General features: G+C 42.0%; 1 protein-coding gene across 2 annotated transcripts in view; it reads right to left on the bottom strand.

The window, feature by feature from the left end:
* Nucleotides 1–23,649, bottom strand: part of GPC3 (glypican 3) — a 225,485-nt gene that overhangs the window by 201,368 nt on the left and 468 nt on the right. For both annotated transcript variants that reach the window (XM_075259437.1, XM_075259438.1), the window contains exon 2: nt 578–739. In XM_075259437.1, coding sequence (XP_075115538.1) covers nt 578–739 — 162 coding nt within the window. The remainder of the gene's footprint in view (nt 1–577; nt 740–23,649) is intronic.

Raw genomic sequence — 23,649 nt, 5'->3', positions numbered from 1 at the left:
ATTCTTGTATAGTCTAGGGCCATAAGCAATGGTTAGTATTAGACTTCTAACAGTAACATTGTAACATATAACATTCTCTGTGTGTTGTCACTCTCTTGTGGGCCCCGTTGCAATCTATTGTCCGACAGTCCGGGGCCCCCTAACTCATCCCTACACTGATGCTTACGGGTGCTAAGGAGTTTCATCCACCTTAGTGTGGTCGGGTAATCTGGGGGTCGCCTTGGCTTATGGGCCAGATGGAAGCTGCAATCGCAATACTGATGCCGATGCTTATGGGCCCCGGTGTGACTGTTCCCTCTGCACCCCCTTACATTACTCCCCTGGTCATCACCCACTGATTAAATATAGGGAGAGACTAAATATCTGCATCAAACATGACAAGGAAATTGCAGAAAACATTGGAAACATTCAGAAGTAAAACTCATCGCAGAACTTGAGACTATTAACCCATTACATCATGGTAATTATTAAGTGCACAAATAACGCTGCCCCAAAGAGTTGAATGACAAGTTTAAGTCTGTTACATTCATTTTTTTTCCAACTATTCTCAGACATGAGACATTGTTATAGAGTCTACCTTGAAATATAGCCGCATTCTGAATGATCAGAAACTTCAGTTTAGCGCTGGCCGCCTGAATGATCTGCTCCATGTTTACACGAGAAGCCACTTGATATCTTTCCTCCATTTTCTTTGAGCAGCATGTTGAGGTTTTGGTGACACAGACTTGTAGATCTGATCCTGGAAGAGTAGAATGGAAATATTTACTAAAGCATTCACTGAACGAGATCTGTCCAAAGCCAAAAAGAAATAGCGGCAGCGCACACAGGAAAGAGATCTGGGATTTATAATTCCCTCCAAATACTCAAATACCAACATTGATATTGTTATATTATATTGTTATTTATGTAAATATTTAGGCGTTTTATTAAATTCTTAGCAAAGACCTTACACAATGTGGTAATGTAAGAACATGGATAGATAGATAGATAGATAGATAGATAGATAGATAGATAGATAGATAGATAGATAGATAGATAGAAGAAAGGCTGGATGGATGGATGTATGTATGGATGGATGGATGGATGGATGGATGGATGGATGGAAGGAAGGCTAGATGGATGGATGGATGGATGGATGGATGGATGGATGGATGGAAGGATGGAAGTAAGGAAGAAAGGAAAGATGGATGGATGGATGGAAGGAAGGAAGGAAGGACAGAAGGAAGGATGGATGGATGGATGGATGGAAGGATGGATGGAAGTAAGGATGGAAGTAAGGATGGATGGATGGAAGGAAGGAAGGAAGGAAGGAAGGAAAGAAGGATGGAAGGAAAGATGGATGGAAGGAAGGAGATGGATGCATGGATGGAAGGATGGATGGAAGGAAGGAAGGATAGATGGATGGAAGGAAGGAAGGATAGAAGGATAGATGGAAGGAAGGATAGATGGAAGGAAGGATAGATGGAAGGAAGGATAGATGGAAGGATAGGTGGATGGATGGGACAAGAAACATTGCTTTGCCAGCATCTTGTTCATCGATGGAGACTCTTTAGTAGAACCAAAACCACAAAAATGATTGGTCCTCAAAAGAAGTGAACCAATACGCGCCAATCGATCAACAATATGGTAAACATATGTTTTTTACCAATATCCAATGATGGCATTGAATTGTTGCCCTGCATTCATTATGGAGAACCCTACAAGTCAGTGCTGCCATTTTTCAATTTTGTATCTAGATAGAATAATACATTTTTTTTACAATATGGAATAATAAACTGTAATGGTGTCAGTAGAGGAACTTGTAGCTGACAAAGTCCTGTTATAACAGCAGTCTGGGCACGGATTCAAGAAGTGAGTGGGAGTGAACCCAAAGTGCAGAGGGGATGACTGTTCAATGTAATGTGACTATTACTGCAAATTAAGGTTTTACAAAAAGTAGCCTATAGGAAGATTTAAGAGAAAGGTCACCGCTTTACTTTACACTGCAGGTAGACTTACAGGGGTGCAAGTCAACAAGACATACAGTATATAAAATGGTCTCATAACGCAGATCGTTGTATGATCCAGAATAGAATAGCAAATATACAATCCAATAAGCGATTTTGATATGGATGGATAGAGTTTCCGCAGATATAATTGAAATGCTGAGTGGATAGGATTAACCAGAATCTCATTCACTTTTCCGCTGCTGTAATACGTTGCGTTTTCGCAACACGGGGCCTCAAGTAATAGGAGACTGTGCTAACTAGACTCCTTAGCCTAGAAAGAGAACGGATACGAATGAATATGTTACAACACTTCTCTTTATCTGTTCCGCTTCTGCTCGTCTGTAGCCTACAGATAGGACCGGCTGTACAATGTGACAAGTTCCTTTCTAACACTGGCACATCTTATAAAAGACAGACATATTCATCTGTCAATGGCTATGAATAATCCATCGCACAAAACGCCAGCCTGCACCGACCGTAAGGTCACAGCAGTCAGCGAACAATTTTTAGAAAAATCGACCACATTCATAGCAAACCTCTATTATTGTTACAATGTTCTGCCATTCCGCGTTCTTTCCATCGCTGAAGTTTTCTTTGTCTAATGGTTACATTTTCCCCCATTACTAATTGTTCTGCTACGACGCGTCATTGAACACCCCCAACTTTCCAAATCTATATATAAATAAATAAAACAGTAGGCCGCGCTTTGCCTGTAGGTTCAAGATTGCAAACACAGTATGATCTCAAAAGGAATTAGAGAAGCATCATAAAAATGTGCCTGAAGTCGTCCGTCTCTATAGAAACGTTACAAGTTCAAATAATCATTTAGATTGTTTAAAGGTGCAGATCGGCGCAGACAACAGAAAGCAACCTGCCAAACAAAACGACTCTCTAATTAGCTTCGCTTAATAATTTAACATAATATTTGTCAGATTTTTTTTTTTTTCTTAATTAAATAGCCGAACTTCTCCGGGGAAGGAATACTGTGGGCAAAGCAGAAATGCTCAGTGCAAGGCCCGATTCACATTTGCGTTCATTGGAGTCCACTTGGGGACAAGCCCTGAATACAAAACCGAATGCATTAAGAAGCGGTTAGCTAAGAAACCGCACAGATCCCATAGACTTTAATGGGATCCGTGTGTTTTCCACTCTTTGTCATGCAGAGAGAAAAGTGGAGCTTGCACTGTCCCGTTATGGACATTTTTTCCCCAATCCACAAGACAGGATCCCACAGTGATCGGAAGGACATGGGAGCAAAAGAGCCCCTAAAGCAGGGGTAGGGAACCTTTGGCTCTCCAGCTGCTGTGAAACTACAACTCCCAGCATGCTCCATTCACTTCCATGGGAATTCCAAGAACAGCAGAGCAAGTATGCATGCTGGGAGTTGTAGTTTTGCAACAGCTGGAGAGCCGCACGTTCCCTACCCCTGCCCTAAAGCCTCCCTGTGAATGGGCACCAGGACGCTTGCAATGACCAGCAATGCCTTCACTTTTATAGGGCTGCAGGTGTTGCCGGAGATTACAGTAACTGGAGCGCAGGTCATGCAAGCACACTGGTGCTCCATTCACAAGGAAGCCATAGCGCAGGGGTAGGGAACGTGCGGGTCTCCAGCTGTTGCAAAACTACAACTCCCAGCATGCATACTGGCTCTGCTGTTCGTGGAACTCCCACGGAAGTGAATGGAGCATGCTGGGAGTTGTAGTTTCACAGCAGCTGGAGAGCCAAAGGTTCCCTACCCCTGCCATAGTTTGCATATGTTCACACAGTGGAAAATGAAGAGGAATTCCTCTTCATTTTTACCACAGTGTAACCACGATGGGATGCCAATGCAGTGCATTGGCTTTGTCGCGGCATCTCACTATGAATGGGCCTAATCTGCAGGGAGTCGTGAGCTGCAGACACTGTGGTCGAATCGGCTGCAAGAACGAGCAGGACGCTTCTTTTTTCCCGCGTCCTGCCGCGATCTCTGCTTCCCATTGAAAACAATGGGTAGTGGATTCCAGGAGGAATCTTGTCCTGATTCCGGGGAAAAATCCACAGCAAATTCCTCTGCATGAACAGGCCTTAGGAGGACTTTAAGGAAGGCCAAAAAACAAAACCTCAAAACAAATGGACATGAGAATAGAATGCGCATTGAATTCAACGTGTCCTCAACATGGACGTTGCTAAAAGGACCATCACGTAAGGTCATGTGAATAAACCCTTAGTTTATACCGTGATTTTGCGCCCAGCAAAAAAAAAATGGATGTAAACGAATAGGCATCCGCTATAGCAAGCATCTTTCATCCATCAAGTGGATCCACTAAATGTTATTAACATGAGACATGAATGGACCCTTGCAGGGATGACCAGATGGCAGAAGAAGTCCTATAGGGCAGACAATGCTCCTTGGAGGAAAAACAGTAGGCAAATTAGCTCTCATCCAGTAGAAAGAAAAGCTAGATCTATAATGTATACTGTATAGATAGAATGGATAACTAGATGATACTATGTATTCTCTGTAACATTCCATTCCATTCTATTGGACGCCACAGCTGAAGATCAGCGCCCTGGGCAGCAGAGGCTCCGGGACTAAACACAATGAGACATACAGTAGTTATCAATAGAGATCTGACACTTTATTTATGGTGTGCGGCATTTATAACATGTTTCTAAACCATCCCCTTAACACCCCCCATCACTACCATAAACAGATTATACGCCACCATAAACACCAGTACGCATTATCATCACGGTCCTTCGAGGGATTGTTACAGCGCAGGGTTGTTAATACGGTTGACTAATAGATTCAAATAATCTGCAAAAAATGAGTTTATCAAAATTTCTGCTTGGTCTGCGACGCTAAGAAAATTCCCCGTCCTTTGAGCTCCTACAAGTAAACTTCCATATTCCTTTGATGATGCCGCTATCCTTCCACAGGGATAAGAAGAAACGACTAGGTCTAACCTCTTACATTAACAATATGTTACAACGTAATTAGATAAAATGGAGCAATTTGCAAGGCTTCCTTTAAAATAATAGAGGACACGCATTAGTATTCCAATAATGGGATCCTGCGACTGCCGGAGACGACTCCTTTGCCTAAAGCGAAACGTCCTTATAGTTTGCACCTATTCACTAGAGCCTTTTTGTGAAATTGGATTGAAAAGGTGCAACGACAATGACAGGTGGATGAAACGCTGCAGAACATTTACACTTTTATTGCAAATACCAAAAAACTCATCACACACACCCCCCTCCCCCCCAGAGTATGTGAGTGCGTAAAAGTACCGAAATTAAAATGTTACCAGATAATGACACTCTCCGTCTGAGCGAGGCGATAAAGCTATAAGGAAAGCATTCAGACATGACAAAGGAGAAGATCCTTGTATTCTAAGAGATGTCCCTGTATAAGAAGAACCCGCACGGCCCTTGTCAGACACATCTTATATTCAAATACAGACACAAAGAAGGTCTCAGGGTTCACAACTGCAAAGGAATGAAAATATAGACCAAAGCAAACAGATAAGACCAAGGGATGAAAGACGTTCTCAGCATTGCAATCAGTTACAGATATCCAATATTTAGTCTACCCGGCAAATTAAGTCAGACCACTATCTAAGGCTACGGCCACACGACCATTTAGATGTGACTCCTGTCATATGACCAAAAGATTGTCGTGTCACCCAGCGGATCCCTCACGTAGGTTAGTTAATGGAGTCGCTTTGCAACAACCTCAGGGTTGTAAAAAAGTGAATGGAGATAACCGTGCATGTGTGACCACCTCCGTACTCCCAGGGGCCACATGACGGAAGTTCACAAGACCGTTTAGGGTTTCAAAGGCGAGTCTCTTGTGGATAAGCTGTAAAGGTCCCAGATTCTTAAGGGATGATAAAGGGATGATAAAGGGATGATATTGAGGCACAGGTTTGGTATGAGGCCCTTTCTTGTGCCAAATTTGTGCCTTGGCCAAACCAATGGCTTAGATCTCCATTCTGGTGCAGGGACAGCAGATAGATTTATGGCGAGGCCGCAGCTTCACTATAAATCTCTCAGTCCCTGCGCCAGTCAGGGTGTATCATATGCAAGACTTATATTTTAAGATTTATAGAAATGTCTCCTACTTGAGTCTGTTCCTTGCAGAGACTTTGAGAATACAGGCTTACAGGTGAATACAGGAACACGGGACAGGAGAGGCCGAGCATGGGACAGGAGAGGCCGAGCAGGGGACAGGAGAGGCCGCGCAGGGGACAGGAGAGGCCGCGCAGGGGACAGGAGAGGCCGCGCAGGGGACAGGAGAGGCCGCGCAGGGGACAGGAGAGGCCGAGCAGGGGCCAGGAGAGGCCGCGCAGGGGACAGCAGGGGCCGAGCACGGGACAGCAGGGGCCGAGCACGGGACAGCAGGGGCCGAGCACGGGACAGCAGGGGCCGAGCACGGGACAGCAGGGGCCGAGCACGGGACAGCAGGGGCCGAGCACGGGACAGCAGGGGCCGAGCACGGGACAGCAGGGGCCGAGCACGGGACAGCAGGGGCCGAGCACGGGACAGCAGGGGCCGAGCACGGGACAGCAGGGGCCGAACAGAATAGAGGTCAAACGCAGGAGAACAAGAGAACTGAGGCTAAATACAGGAGAATACAGGAGAATAGAGGAGGATAGAGGTTGAACACAGGAGCATACAGGCGAAATACAGAACAACAGAAACCCGAGCACAAAATAAAAGGAGAATAGAGGCTTAATACAAAAGAATACAGGTTGACCACCGAAGAATAGATGATGAACACAAATGTAAAGCAAAATAAGAGGCAGATACAGCTAAAAAGAGAGACAGGGACAGAATACATGAAGACAGAGGAAGAATTCAGCTAAAAGGTGGAATAAAGGCAGAATAAGGGGCTGCGCACTGAAAGAGTCTGCATTTATCGAAAAGCATTGCTGCAGCTGCCCCAGGTTGTGTATGTGGTGCGGCAGCCCAGTCTTATTCATGTCAGTGGAGCAATGTTGTATTACCTCTGATGAAGGGATGGAATGATTTCGGCATTTGCGGACCCCGACATACTTAATATTCTTCCCATCTGTACTTTTAGTGAGTTGCAAACTACCCGAACTTTTCGGTGCATTATACAGAATATTTTCATTATTAGCTGCTCTTTTTTATGTTTGCAGTTCATTAAACCAAAAATGTTCAAGTGGCTTTAGCAGAGCAGTGAAAAATGTCTCTTCTGCTAGGTATGATAGATATGGGATATTAGCTTAAAAAGAACACTCAGGTCGCCCTCAAATCTCTTCCTTCATTGATCCTCTTAAAAGCAGCAATTAGATACAGGCAGAAACATGCGCCCGTCTAACAAAAAATAACAGGCTCATAAAAGATGAAAGAAGAATACAAGAAACAGCAACAACATACATGGGAGGATTTGTCTGCCAATAGACATGTATGTAGAAGCAATGGTGGCAGAATAACAAAGTTGTTCAGGATTAAACACACAATACATATATGACTCCTTTCCTTCAAAAACAGCACCACTCCTGTCCAAAAACTTCTCTAAATACTTCTCTTAGCTGCTGTTCACTTTCTGTTACTAAGGCAGTTCTGTCTTTAGTATCAAATAGGATCATGCGCTGATCATTTGCCAGAAACAGGGTGACCATGTGCCGCTCATTTGCCGGAAACAGGGTGACCATGTGCCAATCATTTACCGGAAACAGGATGACCATGTTCCGATCATGCGCTGATCATTTGCCGGAAACAGGGTGACCATGTGCTGATCATTTTCCGAAAACAGGGTGACCATGTGCTGATCATTTGCAGGAAACAGGGTGACCATATTCCAATCATGCGCTGATCATTTGCCGGAAACAGGGTGACCATGTGCCGCTCATTTGCCGGAAACAGGGTGACCATGTTTCGATCATGCGCTGATCATTTGCCGGAAACAGGGTCACCATGTGGCAATCATGCGCGGGACATGAATGGGCCAATCATGTGCCATACGTGTGCTGATCATGTGCATAATCTGCACATGCCTAGCGCATGATCAAACATAATTGGCACATGTCCAGCACATGAACTGCACATGATCAACACATGATGAGTGCATGATCGGCACATGAGTTCAGACAATGAGTAAAGCTGCTCCCTCTAGACACCACCAGATCCTACGTGTTTCAATATTAGAAAATTAAGGCAATCTGGTTGCTCCAAACCTCTATTTTCATTGTAACATTTGAAACAATTATTGATACAAATAATGATATAAAATAATCTTCGCGCTTCATGTACGACCCGCTTTCAAAGCTCATGGCTTGTAGTATTTGGATTGTCCCATCGATTCTCCAATCGATTCCTTAGAAAGTTGTACTTTTTGTTGTATTGTGACGGATTCTTCAAACATTCCTTTCCAGTCTTTGTGAGATTACTTTTCAGCATGAATTATTGAAGTCAATTTAATGAGCTGCTCTCACTGCTAATTACAGACTGAATTAACTAATTTCCCGAGATGAAGTTTGGTCCCAAGCTGTGGGGCATGCTTAGCATTCTGACTGCTGTGATACCTATTGCTGTATCGCCTATTCTTATCCGCTCATCAGTCTGTCCATAAATAATCAGTATCGGCTCCAGGTCTAAATATTCTGTATAATTCTCCCCCAACCACTCTTCTGCAATCTTAAGCACCCCTGAATCCCCTTACCCATAATCCCTCGCTATCCCCTCCCATGCCAGCTGCAGGACATATAAGGTGTAACCTCGGTCATTGCACCCTGCACATTATTAGGCCACCCAATGATCTACATTCTTATACTAAAATTTAACCTTTAATCCAGGAGTTAAAAATGAGCCCCGATGGGCAAGCAAACAAGATAACTAATACATAGTAAAGTGCAGAAAGGTGAATAAAAAACCGCAACTAACGCGTTTCGGGGTCCTTAAAGCCCCTTAATCATAGTGCTCTCCGTCTGTGTGTTTTCATATCATATATATATGCACAACTGAGACTTACCAGAGGCAGTGTGGGTGGAGTGAAAGGCTAATTTGTTGATTAATGACATACTTGTTTGTACTAGTTGTTCTTGTGTATGTAACAAACCAAATAAAGTTTGACTAAAGCCATATATTCCAACACCACACACTGCCGCTTAGCAGTATAATGTTTACATGAATATAAATAAAACATATAAAAAGAACATTTAGTATATGCAAAAAGTGAGTTAATGCAAGTTAAGGTAAGTAGAAATTTCCAATACTCATTGTACGATAACATGGACAGCTAATGGTTATGTTTTAATGACATTTGTACATATAAAAAAGCTCTATCATGAAAACCATTAATACTGAAGCGCTTGAGAATTAGACAACTATACCTCAAGATACCCGAAAGAAACAAAAATGCTTTAGTCTCCGTAAATAGTTTTGTTTGTAGCAACTATCAATTTGAACTTGGGTATGAATGGGACGAGGGGGGGGGTGTAACATGAGTCAAGCGGTCACGTGATCTAAAATGACCAATCAGCCAAAATCACGTGATCGAGGGAGGAGCCAAGGATACGCTAACAACAACTCACAAGCAGTCCCGTAAGATGAAAAGACCTGCAAGGTAAGTGAAGTAGCGTAGATGTAATTGTAAAGAACTATATATAATGAAGAGAAGAAAGAACACTGCCGATCTCTGGATTTAGTACTATTTATAGCAATTATCAATCATGAATAAATGAATGAAACGAGGGATGTGTAACATATGTAAAACGATCACATGATCGAATTTGGCCAATCCACTAAGATCACATGATGAGAAAGGACCAATAATGTATCCAAATCAGCTCATAAATAGCTCCATAAACCAAGGGAGCTGTTTGGTCCTATAGAATAACTATATTACCAATAAAAAAAATTTTGTCAGTATACAGTAATGTCTGTATTAGTAAATGAGGGCCAAATCTGATTTAATATTCATGCCGAAAGGTTGACGGCAACCAAACCTGAGGATCCATAGTCCCTCTTTTATGTGTAACGTCTTCTTTCTATCACCCCCTCTGATGTTTTCTGGTATTCTTTCTAAACCCCAAAATTGTAAAGATTTTACTTATCCCTTATGTACATTCGTAAAATGTCTTGAAGCTCCTGATAACCCCTCTGAATCTACTTTTTTACTTTCTCTAATATGTTCCATTATTCTAACTTTTAGAGGTCGTGTAGTGCTGCCTATATAGTCCAATTTGCAATCTAAACATTTGATGCAATAGATTACAAAGTCTGAATTGCAGTCAATGAGAGACCTAAGATGTACCTTAAAATTAGTGACAAAACTGCTCAATTCAGTGATGTTGGTAGTATATTAGCAGCATCTACACTTTAAAGTGCCACATTTACCCGAGCCTGTAAAATGGATTTTAGAGCACGCCTGTGGAGAAGAAGAAGAATGAAGGTAGCTAGGAGATAAATCGTCACCCAATGTGATGCCTTTTTTGGGGACAAAATGTACTCCTGGTTCTAAAATGGTTTTTACAAGAGGATCTAGTTCCAAAATGGGAAGGTTCTTTTCAATGATGTTTTTTATTGCCTTAAATTCCAGACTGAACTTGGTAGTAAATTTAATAGATAAATTGTTTTCAATGGGCTCAGTAGCTTTTTTCTTGTCCAAAAGATCCTCTCTTGTTCTGTGTTTTACCTTATCTAGAGCTCTATCAAGGGACCATTTAGGATATCCCCGATCCATCAAACGTTCGGAAATATCTCTACTTTCCCTTTCAAAATCTTCCTCTTCATTGCAAGCTCTTTTGGCTCGTATAAATTCCCCCATGGGGATACCCCGAATCGTGGCAGTGGGATGGCAACTCTCTGCTTTTAGAACTCCATTCCCAGAAGTTGGTTTGCGATATAATTTAGTAGTAACTTTCCCCGTCTCAATGTTACCCACCAAAGTGATGTCCAGAAAATTAATAAAAGAAAAATTGTGTGAATGAGTAAAACTTAAGCCTGTACTGCTACTGTTAAGAAAGGAGATGAATTCTGGTATGGGCGCTACATCTCCATCCCACACGATGAGGATATCATCGATGTAGCGCCCATACCAGAAAATGAATGAAGAAAAAGGATTGTGAGGTGAGAAAATGCTTTTCTCTTCCCACACAGACAAAAACAGATTTGCTATAGAAGGAGAAAAGGGGGCCCCCATGGGTGCCCCCTTAATCTGTAAGTAAAAGGTGTCTAAAAAAACAAAATAATTGTGTTCCAGTAAATACGATGTAACAGAAAGAATGTATTCACACATGACCGGGGTATACATACTGTATTTGTATAAATGTATGGCCAACGATTCAAGAGCAGCCCCATGGGGGATACTGGGGTAAAGGGCAGTTACGTCACAACTCAACCAAGACATGGTAGAGATCCACTCAAATTTGTTAAATGTTCTCAAGACTTCCCGGCTATCCTTGATATAGCCTGGAGTTCTTAGAACTAAAGGTTGTAGGATCCGGTCCAGCCAAATTCCAAGTCTCTCATTAAGAGAGTTACGACCCGAAACTATTGGCCGTAAAGAAATTGGTTTGGTGCCTTTGTGGATTTTCGGCAAGCCATATAGGGTGGCTGTTGTAGGAGTAGGGTTATTTAGGAAAGTTTTTTCAATTTCGCTGAAAATACCCAAAGCCACCCCTTCATCCAATAGTCTTATTAATGTTGTTCTGAATTCAGCTGTAGGATCCTGTTTTAATTTGCGATATGTATTAGTATCATTAAGAACAATGTGACAACTAGAAACATAATCTGGGTAATCCATAATGACGGTTTTTCCCCCCTTGTCCGCTCTTTTTATAATGATATTTTTAGATTTTTTAAGATGTTTGAGTGCTTGTCTCTCTTTCCAAGACAGGTTATTTTTAGAATACCGAGTTTTTTTAGTATGTTGTTCTAGTTGTACCAGGTCTTCTTCGACCTTTTGCTGAAATAGGTTGAAGCAGGGACTGCGTGCTTTGACTGGATAGTAATCTGGATTTTTTCTATCTACACTAGAGTGTTCAATATCCTTGAAAATCTCCCGATTTTCATAATCCAGATCAATTAAAGCCTGTGTGGCTGTATGTTCATTTAAATTCGCTTCAAGCGATAAACCTGTCCTTTCACTGATGGTAGTCTCTACCTGTACATTTTTATGATCTTGTGTGGAATCACAAGATTCATTATTTTTTTCCCAAAAGTGTTTTTTTTTTTTCATCTTACGGGACTGCTTGCGAGTTGTTGTTAGCGTATCCTTGGCTCCTCCCTCGATCACGTGATTTTGGCTGATTGGTCATTTTAGATCACGTGACCGCTTGACTCATGTTACACCCCCCCCCCCTCGTCCCATTCATACCCAAGTTCAAATTGATAGTTGCTACAAACAAAACTATTTACGGAGACTAAAGCATTTTTGTTTCTTTCGGGTATCTTGAGGTATAGTTGTCTAATTCTCAAGCGCTTCAGTATTAATGGTTTTCATGATAGAGCTTTTTTATATGTACAAATGTCATTAAAACATAACCATTAGCTGTCCATGTTATCGTACAATGAGTATTGTAAATTTCTACTTACCTTAACTTGCATTAACTCACTTTTTGCATATACTAAATGTTCTTTTTATATGTTTTATTTATATTCATGTAAACATTATACTGCTAAGCGGCAGTGTGTGGTGTTGGAATATATGGCTTTAGTCAAACTTTATTTGGTTTGTTACATACACAAGAACAACTAGTACAAACAAGTATGTCATTAATCAACAAATTAGCCTTTCACTCCACCCACACTGCCTCTGGTAAGTCTCAGTTGTGCATATATATATGATATGAAAACACACAGACGGAGAGCACTATGATTAAGGGGCTTTAAGGACCCCGAAACGCGTTAGTTGCGGTTTTTTATTCACCTTTCTGACCTTTTTCTGCACTTTACTATGTATTAGTTATCTTGTTTGCTTGCCCATCGGGGCTCATTTTTAACTCATGGATTAAAGGTTAAATTTTATACGTACCCAAGATGTTGCGGATCCTTCTTGCAATGTGGTTTTTCAAAGAATTTTGAAGCTCCTAGGAGTCAGGAGACAGGGTCGTGCACCTGGGACGTCTATTTCAGGGTGAGCTAACCTCTTGCATTTTTTTATTTTTTTTTTCTCGATATTCTTATACTAAAACCGATCCTCATCATCATCAGGTGACACAGCCATAGGGTTTATTACAGGCATGTTCCCACTCACTGACAGCAAGCATTGGTCTTGTAAACAGAAAGTCACTAAAACACAAAGGGACAAGACTGGTGTACTGTATGCCAGTCTTGATGTCCCCCGGGACTCGGGAGGATTGAACTGATTTATGAGGAGTTCTGGACCTATACCTTATCACGAATCAGGCGCCAGACATCTGCGTCACCTCAAATTGATGTCAAACCACAATAACTTTTTGCTTTTGCAGAATTTAACACTGGGTGCCTGAGGTTTCATCAGATGTTGAAATATGTGCAGGGTCTTGCTGCGCAGTCTGTTCTATGTGACCTACCAGTTATTCTGCTGCAGCATGTTTTACATGTATCGGTCAGGCAGGGGGCATGTACAATAAGAAACAGTCTGCCCCCTATCCATTATAACTATTACTGGTAGGAAATAGTTTCTTAGCATGTCATTCTCCCAGCAGCAATAACTGTAAAGTAACAGGCAAAACAGCAAGCAAATAGGTGAAAAATACTACATGGACGTACACAGGACTGCAAATGTAGCATGAAGCAGATGAAAAGCTCAAAGATACAGAAAGTGAAATCTGCGCACAATAAGGACTAAGATCCCATCAGCAGTAACACAAGAAGCTATTCAGAAATAAATACACCAAATTAAATCTATGACATGCTTCTGTGTAGTGTAGAAGCTTCTCAAAAGTTGTATGAAACCCTCCCCCTCTCCATTCACTATGTGAAGAAAACCCAACCCCTCCATCATTCCTGCACTCCCTGTGAAGCCATCTTGTTTTCTAATGATACCTATGGCTGGACCTTCCTTAGTAACACGGAGTGAACAGCAAATTAGCTATACCGAGTAGCAGGGAAATTAAAGAGGGTTTTCTGGCAGAAAGCGGCAGGTTTTAAGTTAAATTGGAAGTCCAGGAATGACAGATTTCTGCCAGGAAGACGAGATCCCTCACTTGTCCCACATGCTGATGTGGAGTCCAGCAGTGCCTGGGGCTTCTTCTGACAGAACTCCTTGCCGCACATGACCACTGAAACCAATCAGAAGTCACAGGAAAGTATGCAGGACATCACTCACATGCGGCACTGGGGACATCTCATTCCCTTTCCCGTCATTGGCCTCAGTAGTCACATGCTGTCGAACAATCCCCAGGGCAAAACTGGACCCGACAGTGGTGAAGGACACCAGAATGCCAGGGACAGTTCAGCTACGAAATAAAATTGGTGCTTCGGCAGGAATGACCCCGCCCTCAGTGCACCGAACAGCTTATGTGAATAGGGAATTAAAATGTAACGGCTTTACACAAGAAAGGTCAGTTCACAAAGTCTCGTACCGGCCCTACGACACCATATAAGTGGGTTATGGTGGCAGACGACTTCATGACGTACCGGCCCTATGACACTATATAAGTGGGCTATGATGGTAGACTCCCTTTAATAAGTATTGGATACAAATCATAGCGTGTTTCTAACGTGTATGACTTTGATACAGTATGCGTTTTCGATATCTCCTGTAGAAGGAAGAAGAAACAGCGAGTTATGCAAGCATGTATTTTGCAGTTTTAATAACTCTTATTTGGAAACTTATTGACACCGCATAGGACCGATGCATTCAGCCATTTCTGTATCTCCCAATCATTTCAGGTATAAAAGATACTGGTAGTCATCTTGGCCACGAAAGGTTGGAATTAGACTATCCCTTTAAGCCCTAGTGATCGTTCAGCAATATTCATAACACGAGAGGACTGATCAGTAATTACATAATGCAAAGTGCAAGGTCAGACAGACACTGGAGCCATTCTTCTGTAATCCTCCATCTACCGGGAAACCACACAAATCCATCAAAGAACATTCAGAACAGGCATAAAAATTTAAAAAAATATATATATATTTGCAAAGGAAAAAAAAACCCATAGTATATACTATATGAAGCTAGAGTCCAGACATCACCTGCGGCCACCTATACAGGAGCCTTGCACAGGACGGCTCATAGTGCCAATGCATCGGACTACAAAGCTGGGCCATAATTGCATGTGATTGTAACATATCCTCATTATCTCATCATCCTCCCCAGCGCGGCGAATGTCTTCTGTCTCAGACGGGAATCTCAGATTTCTAAATTCCATTCCACACATGCAAAACAAAAGAAATCTTCAGCAGACATCTTAAGAGACCAAAGATGCTACATAGGGGGAATTCAAGAACGTTGGAAATAGTCATAACTAGCTTTTACCCGCGACTTCGTCTGCAGTGATTTGAGAATTGGGCGGACACAGACGTGTGAAACTGTAAAAGTGCTTTAAAAAGTTTGGTGGGATAGCAAATGTGATGTGTTATATTGTGTATGTAGTGATACAGACAATGTGATGTGTTATATTGTGTATGTAGTGATACAGACAATGTGATGTGTTATATTGTGTATGTAGTGATACAGACAATGTGATGTGTTATATTGTGTATGTAGTGATACAGACAATGTGATGTGTTATATTGTGTATGTAGTGATTCAGACAATGTGATGTGTTATATTGTGTATGTAGTGATACAGACAATGTGATGTGTTATATTGTGTATGTAGTGATACAGACAATGTGATGTGTTGTATTGTGTATGTAGTGATACAATGTGATGTGTTGTATTGTGTATGTAGTGATACAGACAGTGGAAAGCTATATGTAAATGTGAGTGAGTAGAGTGAAGGCGACTCCTGAGGTGACAGTAAGGAGTGTGCAGGCAGGTTGAGGCAGGAAATGCCAGGCAGTGTGTGTGAGTCTATAGCTGGGGCTAGGAGTCCTGTTTTTGTGAGTCTCCTGCTAGGAAGCCATGTTGTTTAGTGGCACCAAAAGCAGCCTTTGACTCAATCCTAAGGGAAAACTATGTTTGTGGAAAATTGCACGCAAATCCGTCCAGGCGTTTTAGCGTGATTGAGGAACAAACATCCAAACACACAAACTTTCACACTTATAATATTAGTAGGATGTCTGACCACCATGGAGAACCTAGTTTCATAGGGGTTGTACAAGTATTTGGGGAAGAAAAGACTTTGAAATTTCCATTTGGATGTTACAGCGGATCTCTTATAAAGTAAGCCAGGGCACATAGAGTGAAATATTAATTGGAATTGTGTAAGACCCTTTTACAGCATCATAAAATATGATTCAGCGCCATTAATAGATTATGTTTAGCACAATATGACAAGTATGCCCTATGACAAGTCAGGGTGAAGGGAAGGCTGCCGAGGACGGAATAGACGTAAGCCAGGCGATCTCAGGACAGCACACCAGAGACACAACCAAGCAGATGTAAAGAATTTAGGGCCAAGGCTCCATGTTGCAGAAACGCAGATTTTTTTTTTTTTTGTTGCAGATTTTGCTGAGTTTTTTTAGCTACAAAAAGAATGGGAAATGCAGCGCCGCACCTCTAATGGGGGGGCAGCCCGGGCGATTGTTATTTATTTTATTTTTTTTTTACTTTTTTTTTCTTTTTTCTTTGAACCAGCGCAGGAGAGCTGCCATTCTCCGTGCACTAGTTCACACTTCTACATATCAGCGTAGCGAGAGAAGAGGATCACAGAGGCAGCGGGAAATGCATAGGAAGTTCTTATACTTCTCCCTTCTACTCAATGCAATCTTGGCTTTAGCTCAAAAAAATGCAACAAAATCTTTAAAAAAATAAAAAATAAAAAAATAATTATGTTTCTGCAAAATGGGGCCACAGCACTGCGGGAAAAACTGCAGCGGAAACACATTGTGGTTTTTCCCACGGAGCTTTTAACAGAATGTCTGCAGTTTTGTTCTGCTACAATTATATCTACAGGGAACCCACTTGCATTTCCGTAGGTATAACGAACATGCTAGGATTTCCAAAAATGATACGGTTTTGGAAATTGCAGCATTTTAACTGCACAGATTTTTCTGCAACGTGTGGATGGGATTCGCTAGACCTGTGCAGGGACCTGTGGGGTCCTGGACTTAATCGGGAACTTCTTATTACTTATATGATTATATGCTATAGGTCTTCATAAGATATCCGATTCGCCAGAATCCCATCCACTTTTAAGGAACGTGGTTAGAAAACTAGGTCATTTTTTGGTGACGCAATCTCAACCATGCACGTCTACGAGTCAACAGGATCAAGAGATGATGGGTTTATTATCTAAACCATTAAGACATTACTAAGACATCTTCAGATTCCATTCCTATTGCACCCAAGAGGATAATAAAAAGGTACAAAGTCCTACTAGACATAAGACCGGGCTCCATGGGCGCCAAAGCTGTTCTTAATCCAGAAGCCCCAACAACAACCTGCAATGAATCATCCACCATCGTCCCATTAGGTCTGCAAACCCGGAATCCTAGAACATCATTTCTATAAGGGCAGATAGCTTAGGATTCTGGTTTCCAGGGCGCATAAAAGCGAAGATAACCCTTTAACTCCGGAGCGTGGAAATAAAAGTCTGGTTTAAGTTGTGACTGTAAGAGGAAGCTTGCAGCCGGGCGCATCAATTAAACATGCAGATATGCACTAGCAACACTTCTCTTGGTATTTGCCATGTAAGAGTATAAAAAGCTCTGAACTTCTGACCCAAGCAATGTCTACCAGGGATCGCTAATGCTTTTTTCATGAGAAAGATTACAGTCAAAGTGTGGGATTTTACGTGGAATGCAAAGAAGAAGCAGCAGCAGCGCACAGTCAGATATTGACACAGAACACATGTCTCGGGATTTAAGACTCCAAAGTAGAACCAGATGGTTTACATGGGACATGGGTAACTAATAACGCCGTCCAATGCTGGTAAAAATTGGGCCAAATTCTAAGCATTTGGTGTACAAGGATCTAGTGACGTTTGCAGATACGTCTACGCCAGTCCTTACCACAATCCCGACTCCTCCAGACAGGAGACAAGTACGACTCTCCTAAGAACTTGCCTGACTCATTAAAGGAGGTAACATGACCTTGTGTGTTTTTACTTTGCTTGCTAATCCGCACTTATCTGATGAAAAGAGGAGACGGATGGCCTCGCGGCGATCTATAAAATATGCAGCTCATCTGATTGCAGAAATGTACAGACACGACGCCTGGAACTAGGAACTTACCTGTATTTTATAGGGAGGATTAACATGGACGACAGAAGGTTGTAAGTTTGTATCATTGGGCTTTAAAGGAATTCCCAGGAACCAGAAGATCAGCTCGGATCATCTGCATATTGACAATATGGGTGAGAACTAAAAAAACGGAGACCGCGATTCACAGGCGGGAAACATACCGTAGTTTGATTGATGAACTTATCTGTGGGATGATGGGCTCGGTTCTGTTGGCAAAATCCCTTTAAGGCTAAGGACCCATGTAGCAAGCCGCAGCGGCAACACACCACGGTATTTCCTGCATCAGAAAGACTTTATATCTCCATAATACCTATAAGGAAACCGCCAGCATTTCCATAAATCTAACGGATACGCTGTGATTTCCAAAATTGCAAAATGCACCGTCTCCCCTGCACAGATTTTTTCGCAATGTGTGCATGGGATTTGCTAGTCCACTTTGCAGCAATTGTAAAACAGCGCAGTTTTTTCCAGAGTTTCCAATCTAAGGGTGCACGCACACTACGTAACGCCGGGCGTGTATGAGAGCCGTACACGCCGGCGTTACAGCAGGGCTGCCGAACACTTCCCAATTCACTTCAATGGGAGCGCTCGTAAACGCCGCTGTTACGAGTGCTCCCATTGAAGTGAATGGGAAGTGTTCGGCAGTCTGCTGTAATGCCGGCGTGTACGGCTCTCATACACGCCTGGCGTTACTCAGTGTGCATGCACCCTAAGGCCCCACATGGTGGAAATGCAGCATTTTTTATTGCAGATTTTGCTGCGTTTTTTTTTTTTTTTTTTTACACCAAGTCAGGAGTGGCTTGAAAAAGAATGAAAAATATAAAGGCAACACTGAGACATTTCCCTTCTGATAAATCCACTCCTGATCTTGGCTCAAAAAACCGCAGCAAAACCTGCAACAAAAAAAACGTTGGCTTCCACAATGTGGGGCCTTAGCCTAAAGGGGATATCTCTCACATCAACAAGCCCTCTCCATGTGCCTATCAGTGCATATGAACGTCAGAGAGAGAACTCCCCCTATGTGCTAGAATCTGTAACAGTGCCCCCTTCTGGCAAATGCAGAACGTTTATTCAATAGGTGAACAGTTTTGAAGGGAAATGTGTGGCGGGAATGACTTTCCCTTGCAATAACTAGGTAAAGCCTGGTTCACATCTGCATTTGTATTCTGTCCGGGGAGAGTCCACATGGAGACCCCCCCGAATGGAATACAAACACAATAGCTGTACTGTAAAAGCACACAGACCCCATAGACTATAATGGGGTCCGTGTGCTTGCCACATGCTGCCTGCATGAATCATGCAGACAGGAAAGTAGATGGTGAACAACTTTCCTGTCCGCATGGTTCATGTGGGTAGCGGGTGGCAAGCACACAGGCCCCATTATAGTCTATGGGGTTCATGTGCTTTTACTGCAGCAGCGCTTGCAATTGCGTTTGGTATTCCGTTCATGGGGACTCCACCAGACGGAATCCTTACGCAGATGTGAACAGGGCATAAGGCATCTGCGTTCAGTTCGCTCCATTCCCCTCTCCTGCAAGGCGCACTCTTTTCTCTGCATTTTTCGTGCACAAACCATACAGACCCCATTATAGTCTATGGGTCAGTGGGTTTCCTTAGGTACCACTTTTTTAAGCGGATTAGATTTCCGTTCAGGAGGTCCCCAAGCGGATTCCCCAAACACAAACCTAAGCGCAGATGTGAACCAGGCCTAAGACTACGTTAAAGCGACTGGCCCGTCACAAGATCCTCCACTGGGTCCAGGATCCAACACAGTAATGGTTCAGCAGATGGCAGCTATATTTGTAGAGTACTACGGTATTATCTCCTAAGGATTGCTGGAGGATGGACACCCAGAATAAATCTTATCTGGCAGGTCCAAGGAACCTCAACCTCTGCCCATCCATGCCTCCGTCTTACCCTTCAGTGTTATGGACTTTTCTCTTGATCCTGAACCAGCCGCCACTAACACTGGGACTCCTTAGGGTAGTGATCTGCTGATCTCCTGTAGTGTAGTCCAGATCCACATATAAGGGTTAAAGAGGGAATACCAGGGAACCAGTGACCCGGTTTGTGCATTAACAGCGGATAAGATTCCCCTGCCTGCCCATATAACCTGCAACTAGTATAAGGAGGCTACAGAGCAAAACTTACACTGCATCATTATAGCAGCCGCTCCTAATAGCCTAAATATGTGGCCAGAAGAAGGCTGTCATCCTTGCCGTAGGCCGTGCTGTGAAATCTGTGGAACACAAGGGGAGAAATCTCTGGAGAGCCCATTTAGGAAATGACAGAAAGCCAGAAGTGACAAGCTTGTGTGTTTAGATGTAATGATACCGCGGGTGCAGAGTATATTAACCAGGCGCAGTCCTGTTCCTTGATCTGAGAAGACAGCGAGGATGTGGCGGCTGACTCCAGAGGTTTTAGTTCAAGAGCCATTTACTTCTTATGTCGCTTATTGTGGGAATAACAAAATCAGAAGTTTATCTCCTGATCACAAATAAACTTTCCATTGGCTGGATGAGCGTGCATGGCCCATGGCAAGACTAAAATAGTTCATTTCTCCTGGTACTCTACAGCGAGCGAGCGCAGGATACGGAGACACACGGGAGACACTTCTATCCTACTATAAATCATATCTAATTGAAACAAACCGGCAAACTTTAATAAACTCCAGCGTCCTGCCCTTAATGTACTATGATCAGGATCATTAGGAGTCCAGGAGAATCCACAGGGGTGCAAATTCAGGCAAAATAATAGTCATTGCAACAAAAAAGTCCATCAAACCCAGCAGGGAATATCTCCACGTGATACCGGCAGAACATCTGCCCCAGGGTACAACACTTGGACATATACAGTATATATAGGTCATCCTATGCCAGCTGTAATATCCTCCCAAAGGATGGCAATGGAGAACACGACAGGGGTTACGTCCATCATGATCAATCATACAACACTGTAAGGGGATGTTCACACTGCCATTCTGAACATCTGTTGCTCTCATCTGTCATGGGATGAGAACAATGGACTGTTACAGTCATAGACTTACTCTGCCATCATTCCCTTGTTCTGCATAAAACATATACAAACATATTTGTGAAACAAAGAGCAAATATGTTGCAGATTTTCTTTTGCAAAGTAGACCAAGTTTAAAATGATATATTGGGACAGAATTTTGGCGTTGGGCATGGGAAACGTAGGCAGATTTATTGCAATTTAGAGGTTTCTTTTTGTGCATCAGAAAAATGTGCTAGAATTTCCATGCATGGGAAAGTGCAACAGAATTTTGGCGCGTCTGATGGATCTGTGCCAGATGGACATCCGGTGCAAATATGAACAGAGCCCTTAAATTTGTCTGAGATTAGAAAGATGTGACAGAAAACTTCCAGCAACACTGCCACCCCCTGTTCGCAGGTTGTACAGGGTATTGCAGCTTAGCCCCATTTCGTGGTCTGTACTTTCAGGCATAAAACATATGTAGATGTGCTGTTTTCGGAAGAAAGCACTCATGTTTTTCTCATTGTGGACAGCCCCTTTACTTGTTCGGCCTGGAGCTGCCACCATTCCCCTATTGTTGTCCTTTTTGGCCCACATTATGAATCCTGTTCTATGAGGTTATAGTGAACATAGAAACTACTTTGTGAGCCATTTGTGTAAAAGGAACCAAGAGAACAGACAAGAAGAGAAACCGTAAAGGTGTGAACTGCCCCTAGTCATAGTCACCAAGTATATACCGGCATACGCAAGATCTCTAAGTCACTGACCTAGTCTAGTACAATGTTAGATCGAGGCCCAAGAGTTAATAATATCAGACCAAAATACACGAGGAGCACAAACTGGGATTTGCCTTATTAATATTTTTATTATTCTGTCTATAGTTTTTGCAATGTCACAGTCACATCATGATCTTGTTTGGTGTTGTCCTTAAGGCAGAAGCTCCGTGTTGCAAAAACTTCCATTCCTATAATTTCCCTGCAAATCACAAATTGCAGCGATATTATATATAGATAGATCAATAGATAGACCTACAGTTAATAGTTCAATATTTTTAGCAAATATAAATACAAATTTTGCAGATTTTTAAAGATTTTCCCAGACCCACTTCGTGATGGTTACAACAGTGAATACAAGCTGTCTCTATGGCCTGGCACTGGTCAGAAACCCAGCCATGATTTCCTAATTGCGTCCAGGTTCTGTTCTCACCCCATTCTGCAATAAGGAAATCATGGCTGGGTATCCAACAAGTGCCGGACCATAGAAAGTTCCTGCATTCATGTTCGACTCCATTGCCAATCGATCCAGATAAAAGACGGTCAGAGAAAATCTTTAAGACTCCAAAAAATGCTTCATTATTTGAGTTTGGAAAAAAAAAATTTACCTACATTATGTTCATGGGAAAACCCAGCAAAGAGGAATTGGTCCAATGTGTTTTGGGTTTAGTTTTCTTTTTAAAAAACTCATTCGTGTGAAACATCTTCTCAGTTTTTTTATTGTGGTACCAATGACTGATGGGTATGAAGGAGACCAAAAATAACATCATTATTTCCCTATGAATCATATTAATAGGAAAAAGTGGAGTTTTTGTAGGACATGAGTCAAACATACATGTAAAAATATATAGATTTCTATTATTAGTTGTCCAGTCCTCCTGGGATTATACTATGTATCACATTATTAGGATTATACAATGTATCACTTACATTGTTATAGGGATTATACAATGTATCACTTACATTACTGGGATTATACTATATCGCATTATTAGGATTATACTATGTATCACATTATTAGTATTATTCTATGTATCACTGTTACAAGTTATTGGAAAATAAGTGTATTATGTAATATTAGTATCAAAAAGCTGACTGGTAATGCAATGATGACAACCACAAGAGCTTGCATTCTGTTTGGATACAAGTATGACCTGCTGATGCAAAACTGCTTCAATCTGGTGAATAAATATATGAAAAATCTAAGTATTCATTCACAAAGAAGCTGAAAATTCAGACGTAGACAATTCCCTCCCATTCTACATACACTACAGTAGTGATTCTATAGAAATTCGACCCTATAATACTAGGCGTGATGTTTAGTCACCAGTATATAAAGTTTTAGGTTTGTTTTATACGCTTCCTTGACACATACTATCTATAAAGTGTTCTATTTGTTTTATTGGCACATGGTTATAGCTAAATATATACGGTTATTAAACAGAATATCAACAAGACCCTTTTCTGCCTCTCTCACTTACACTAAACATTTTGCAGAGCATTAAAAAATTAAAAACTTTTGATAAACTATTTCCCATTTATTAACAGCATTTCTATTTATTGCAACATGTATCAGACAAGCAACATGACAGGTGGCACCACAAG

The sequence above is a fragment of the Leptodactylus fuscus genome, chromosome 11 (genome assembly GCF_031893055.1).
Source record: "Leptodactylus fuscus isolate aLepFus1 chromosome 11, aLepFus1.hap2, whole genome shotgun sequence".
Taxonomy (NCBI): domain Eukaryota; kingdom Metazoa; phylum Chordata; class Amphibia; order Anura; family Leptodactylidae; genus Leptodactylus; species Leptodactylus fuscus.
The sequence above is the reverse complement of the archived record's forward strand: the minus strand, read 5'-3'. Positions and strand labels throughout refer to the sequence as shown.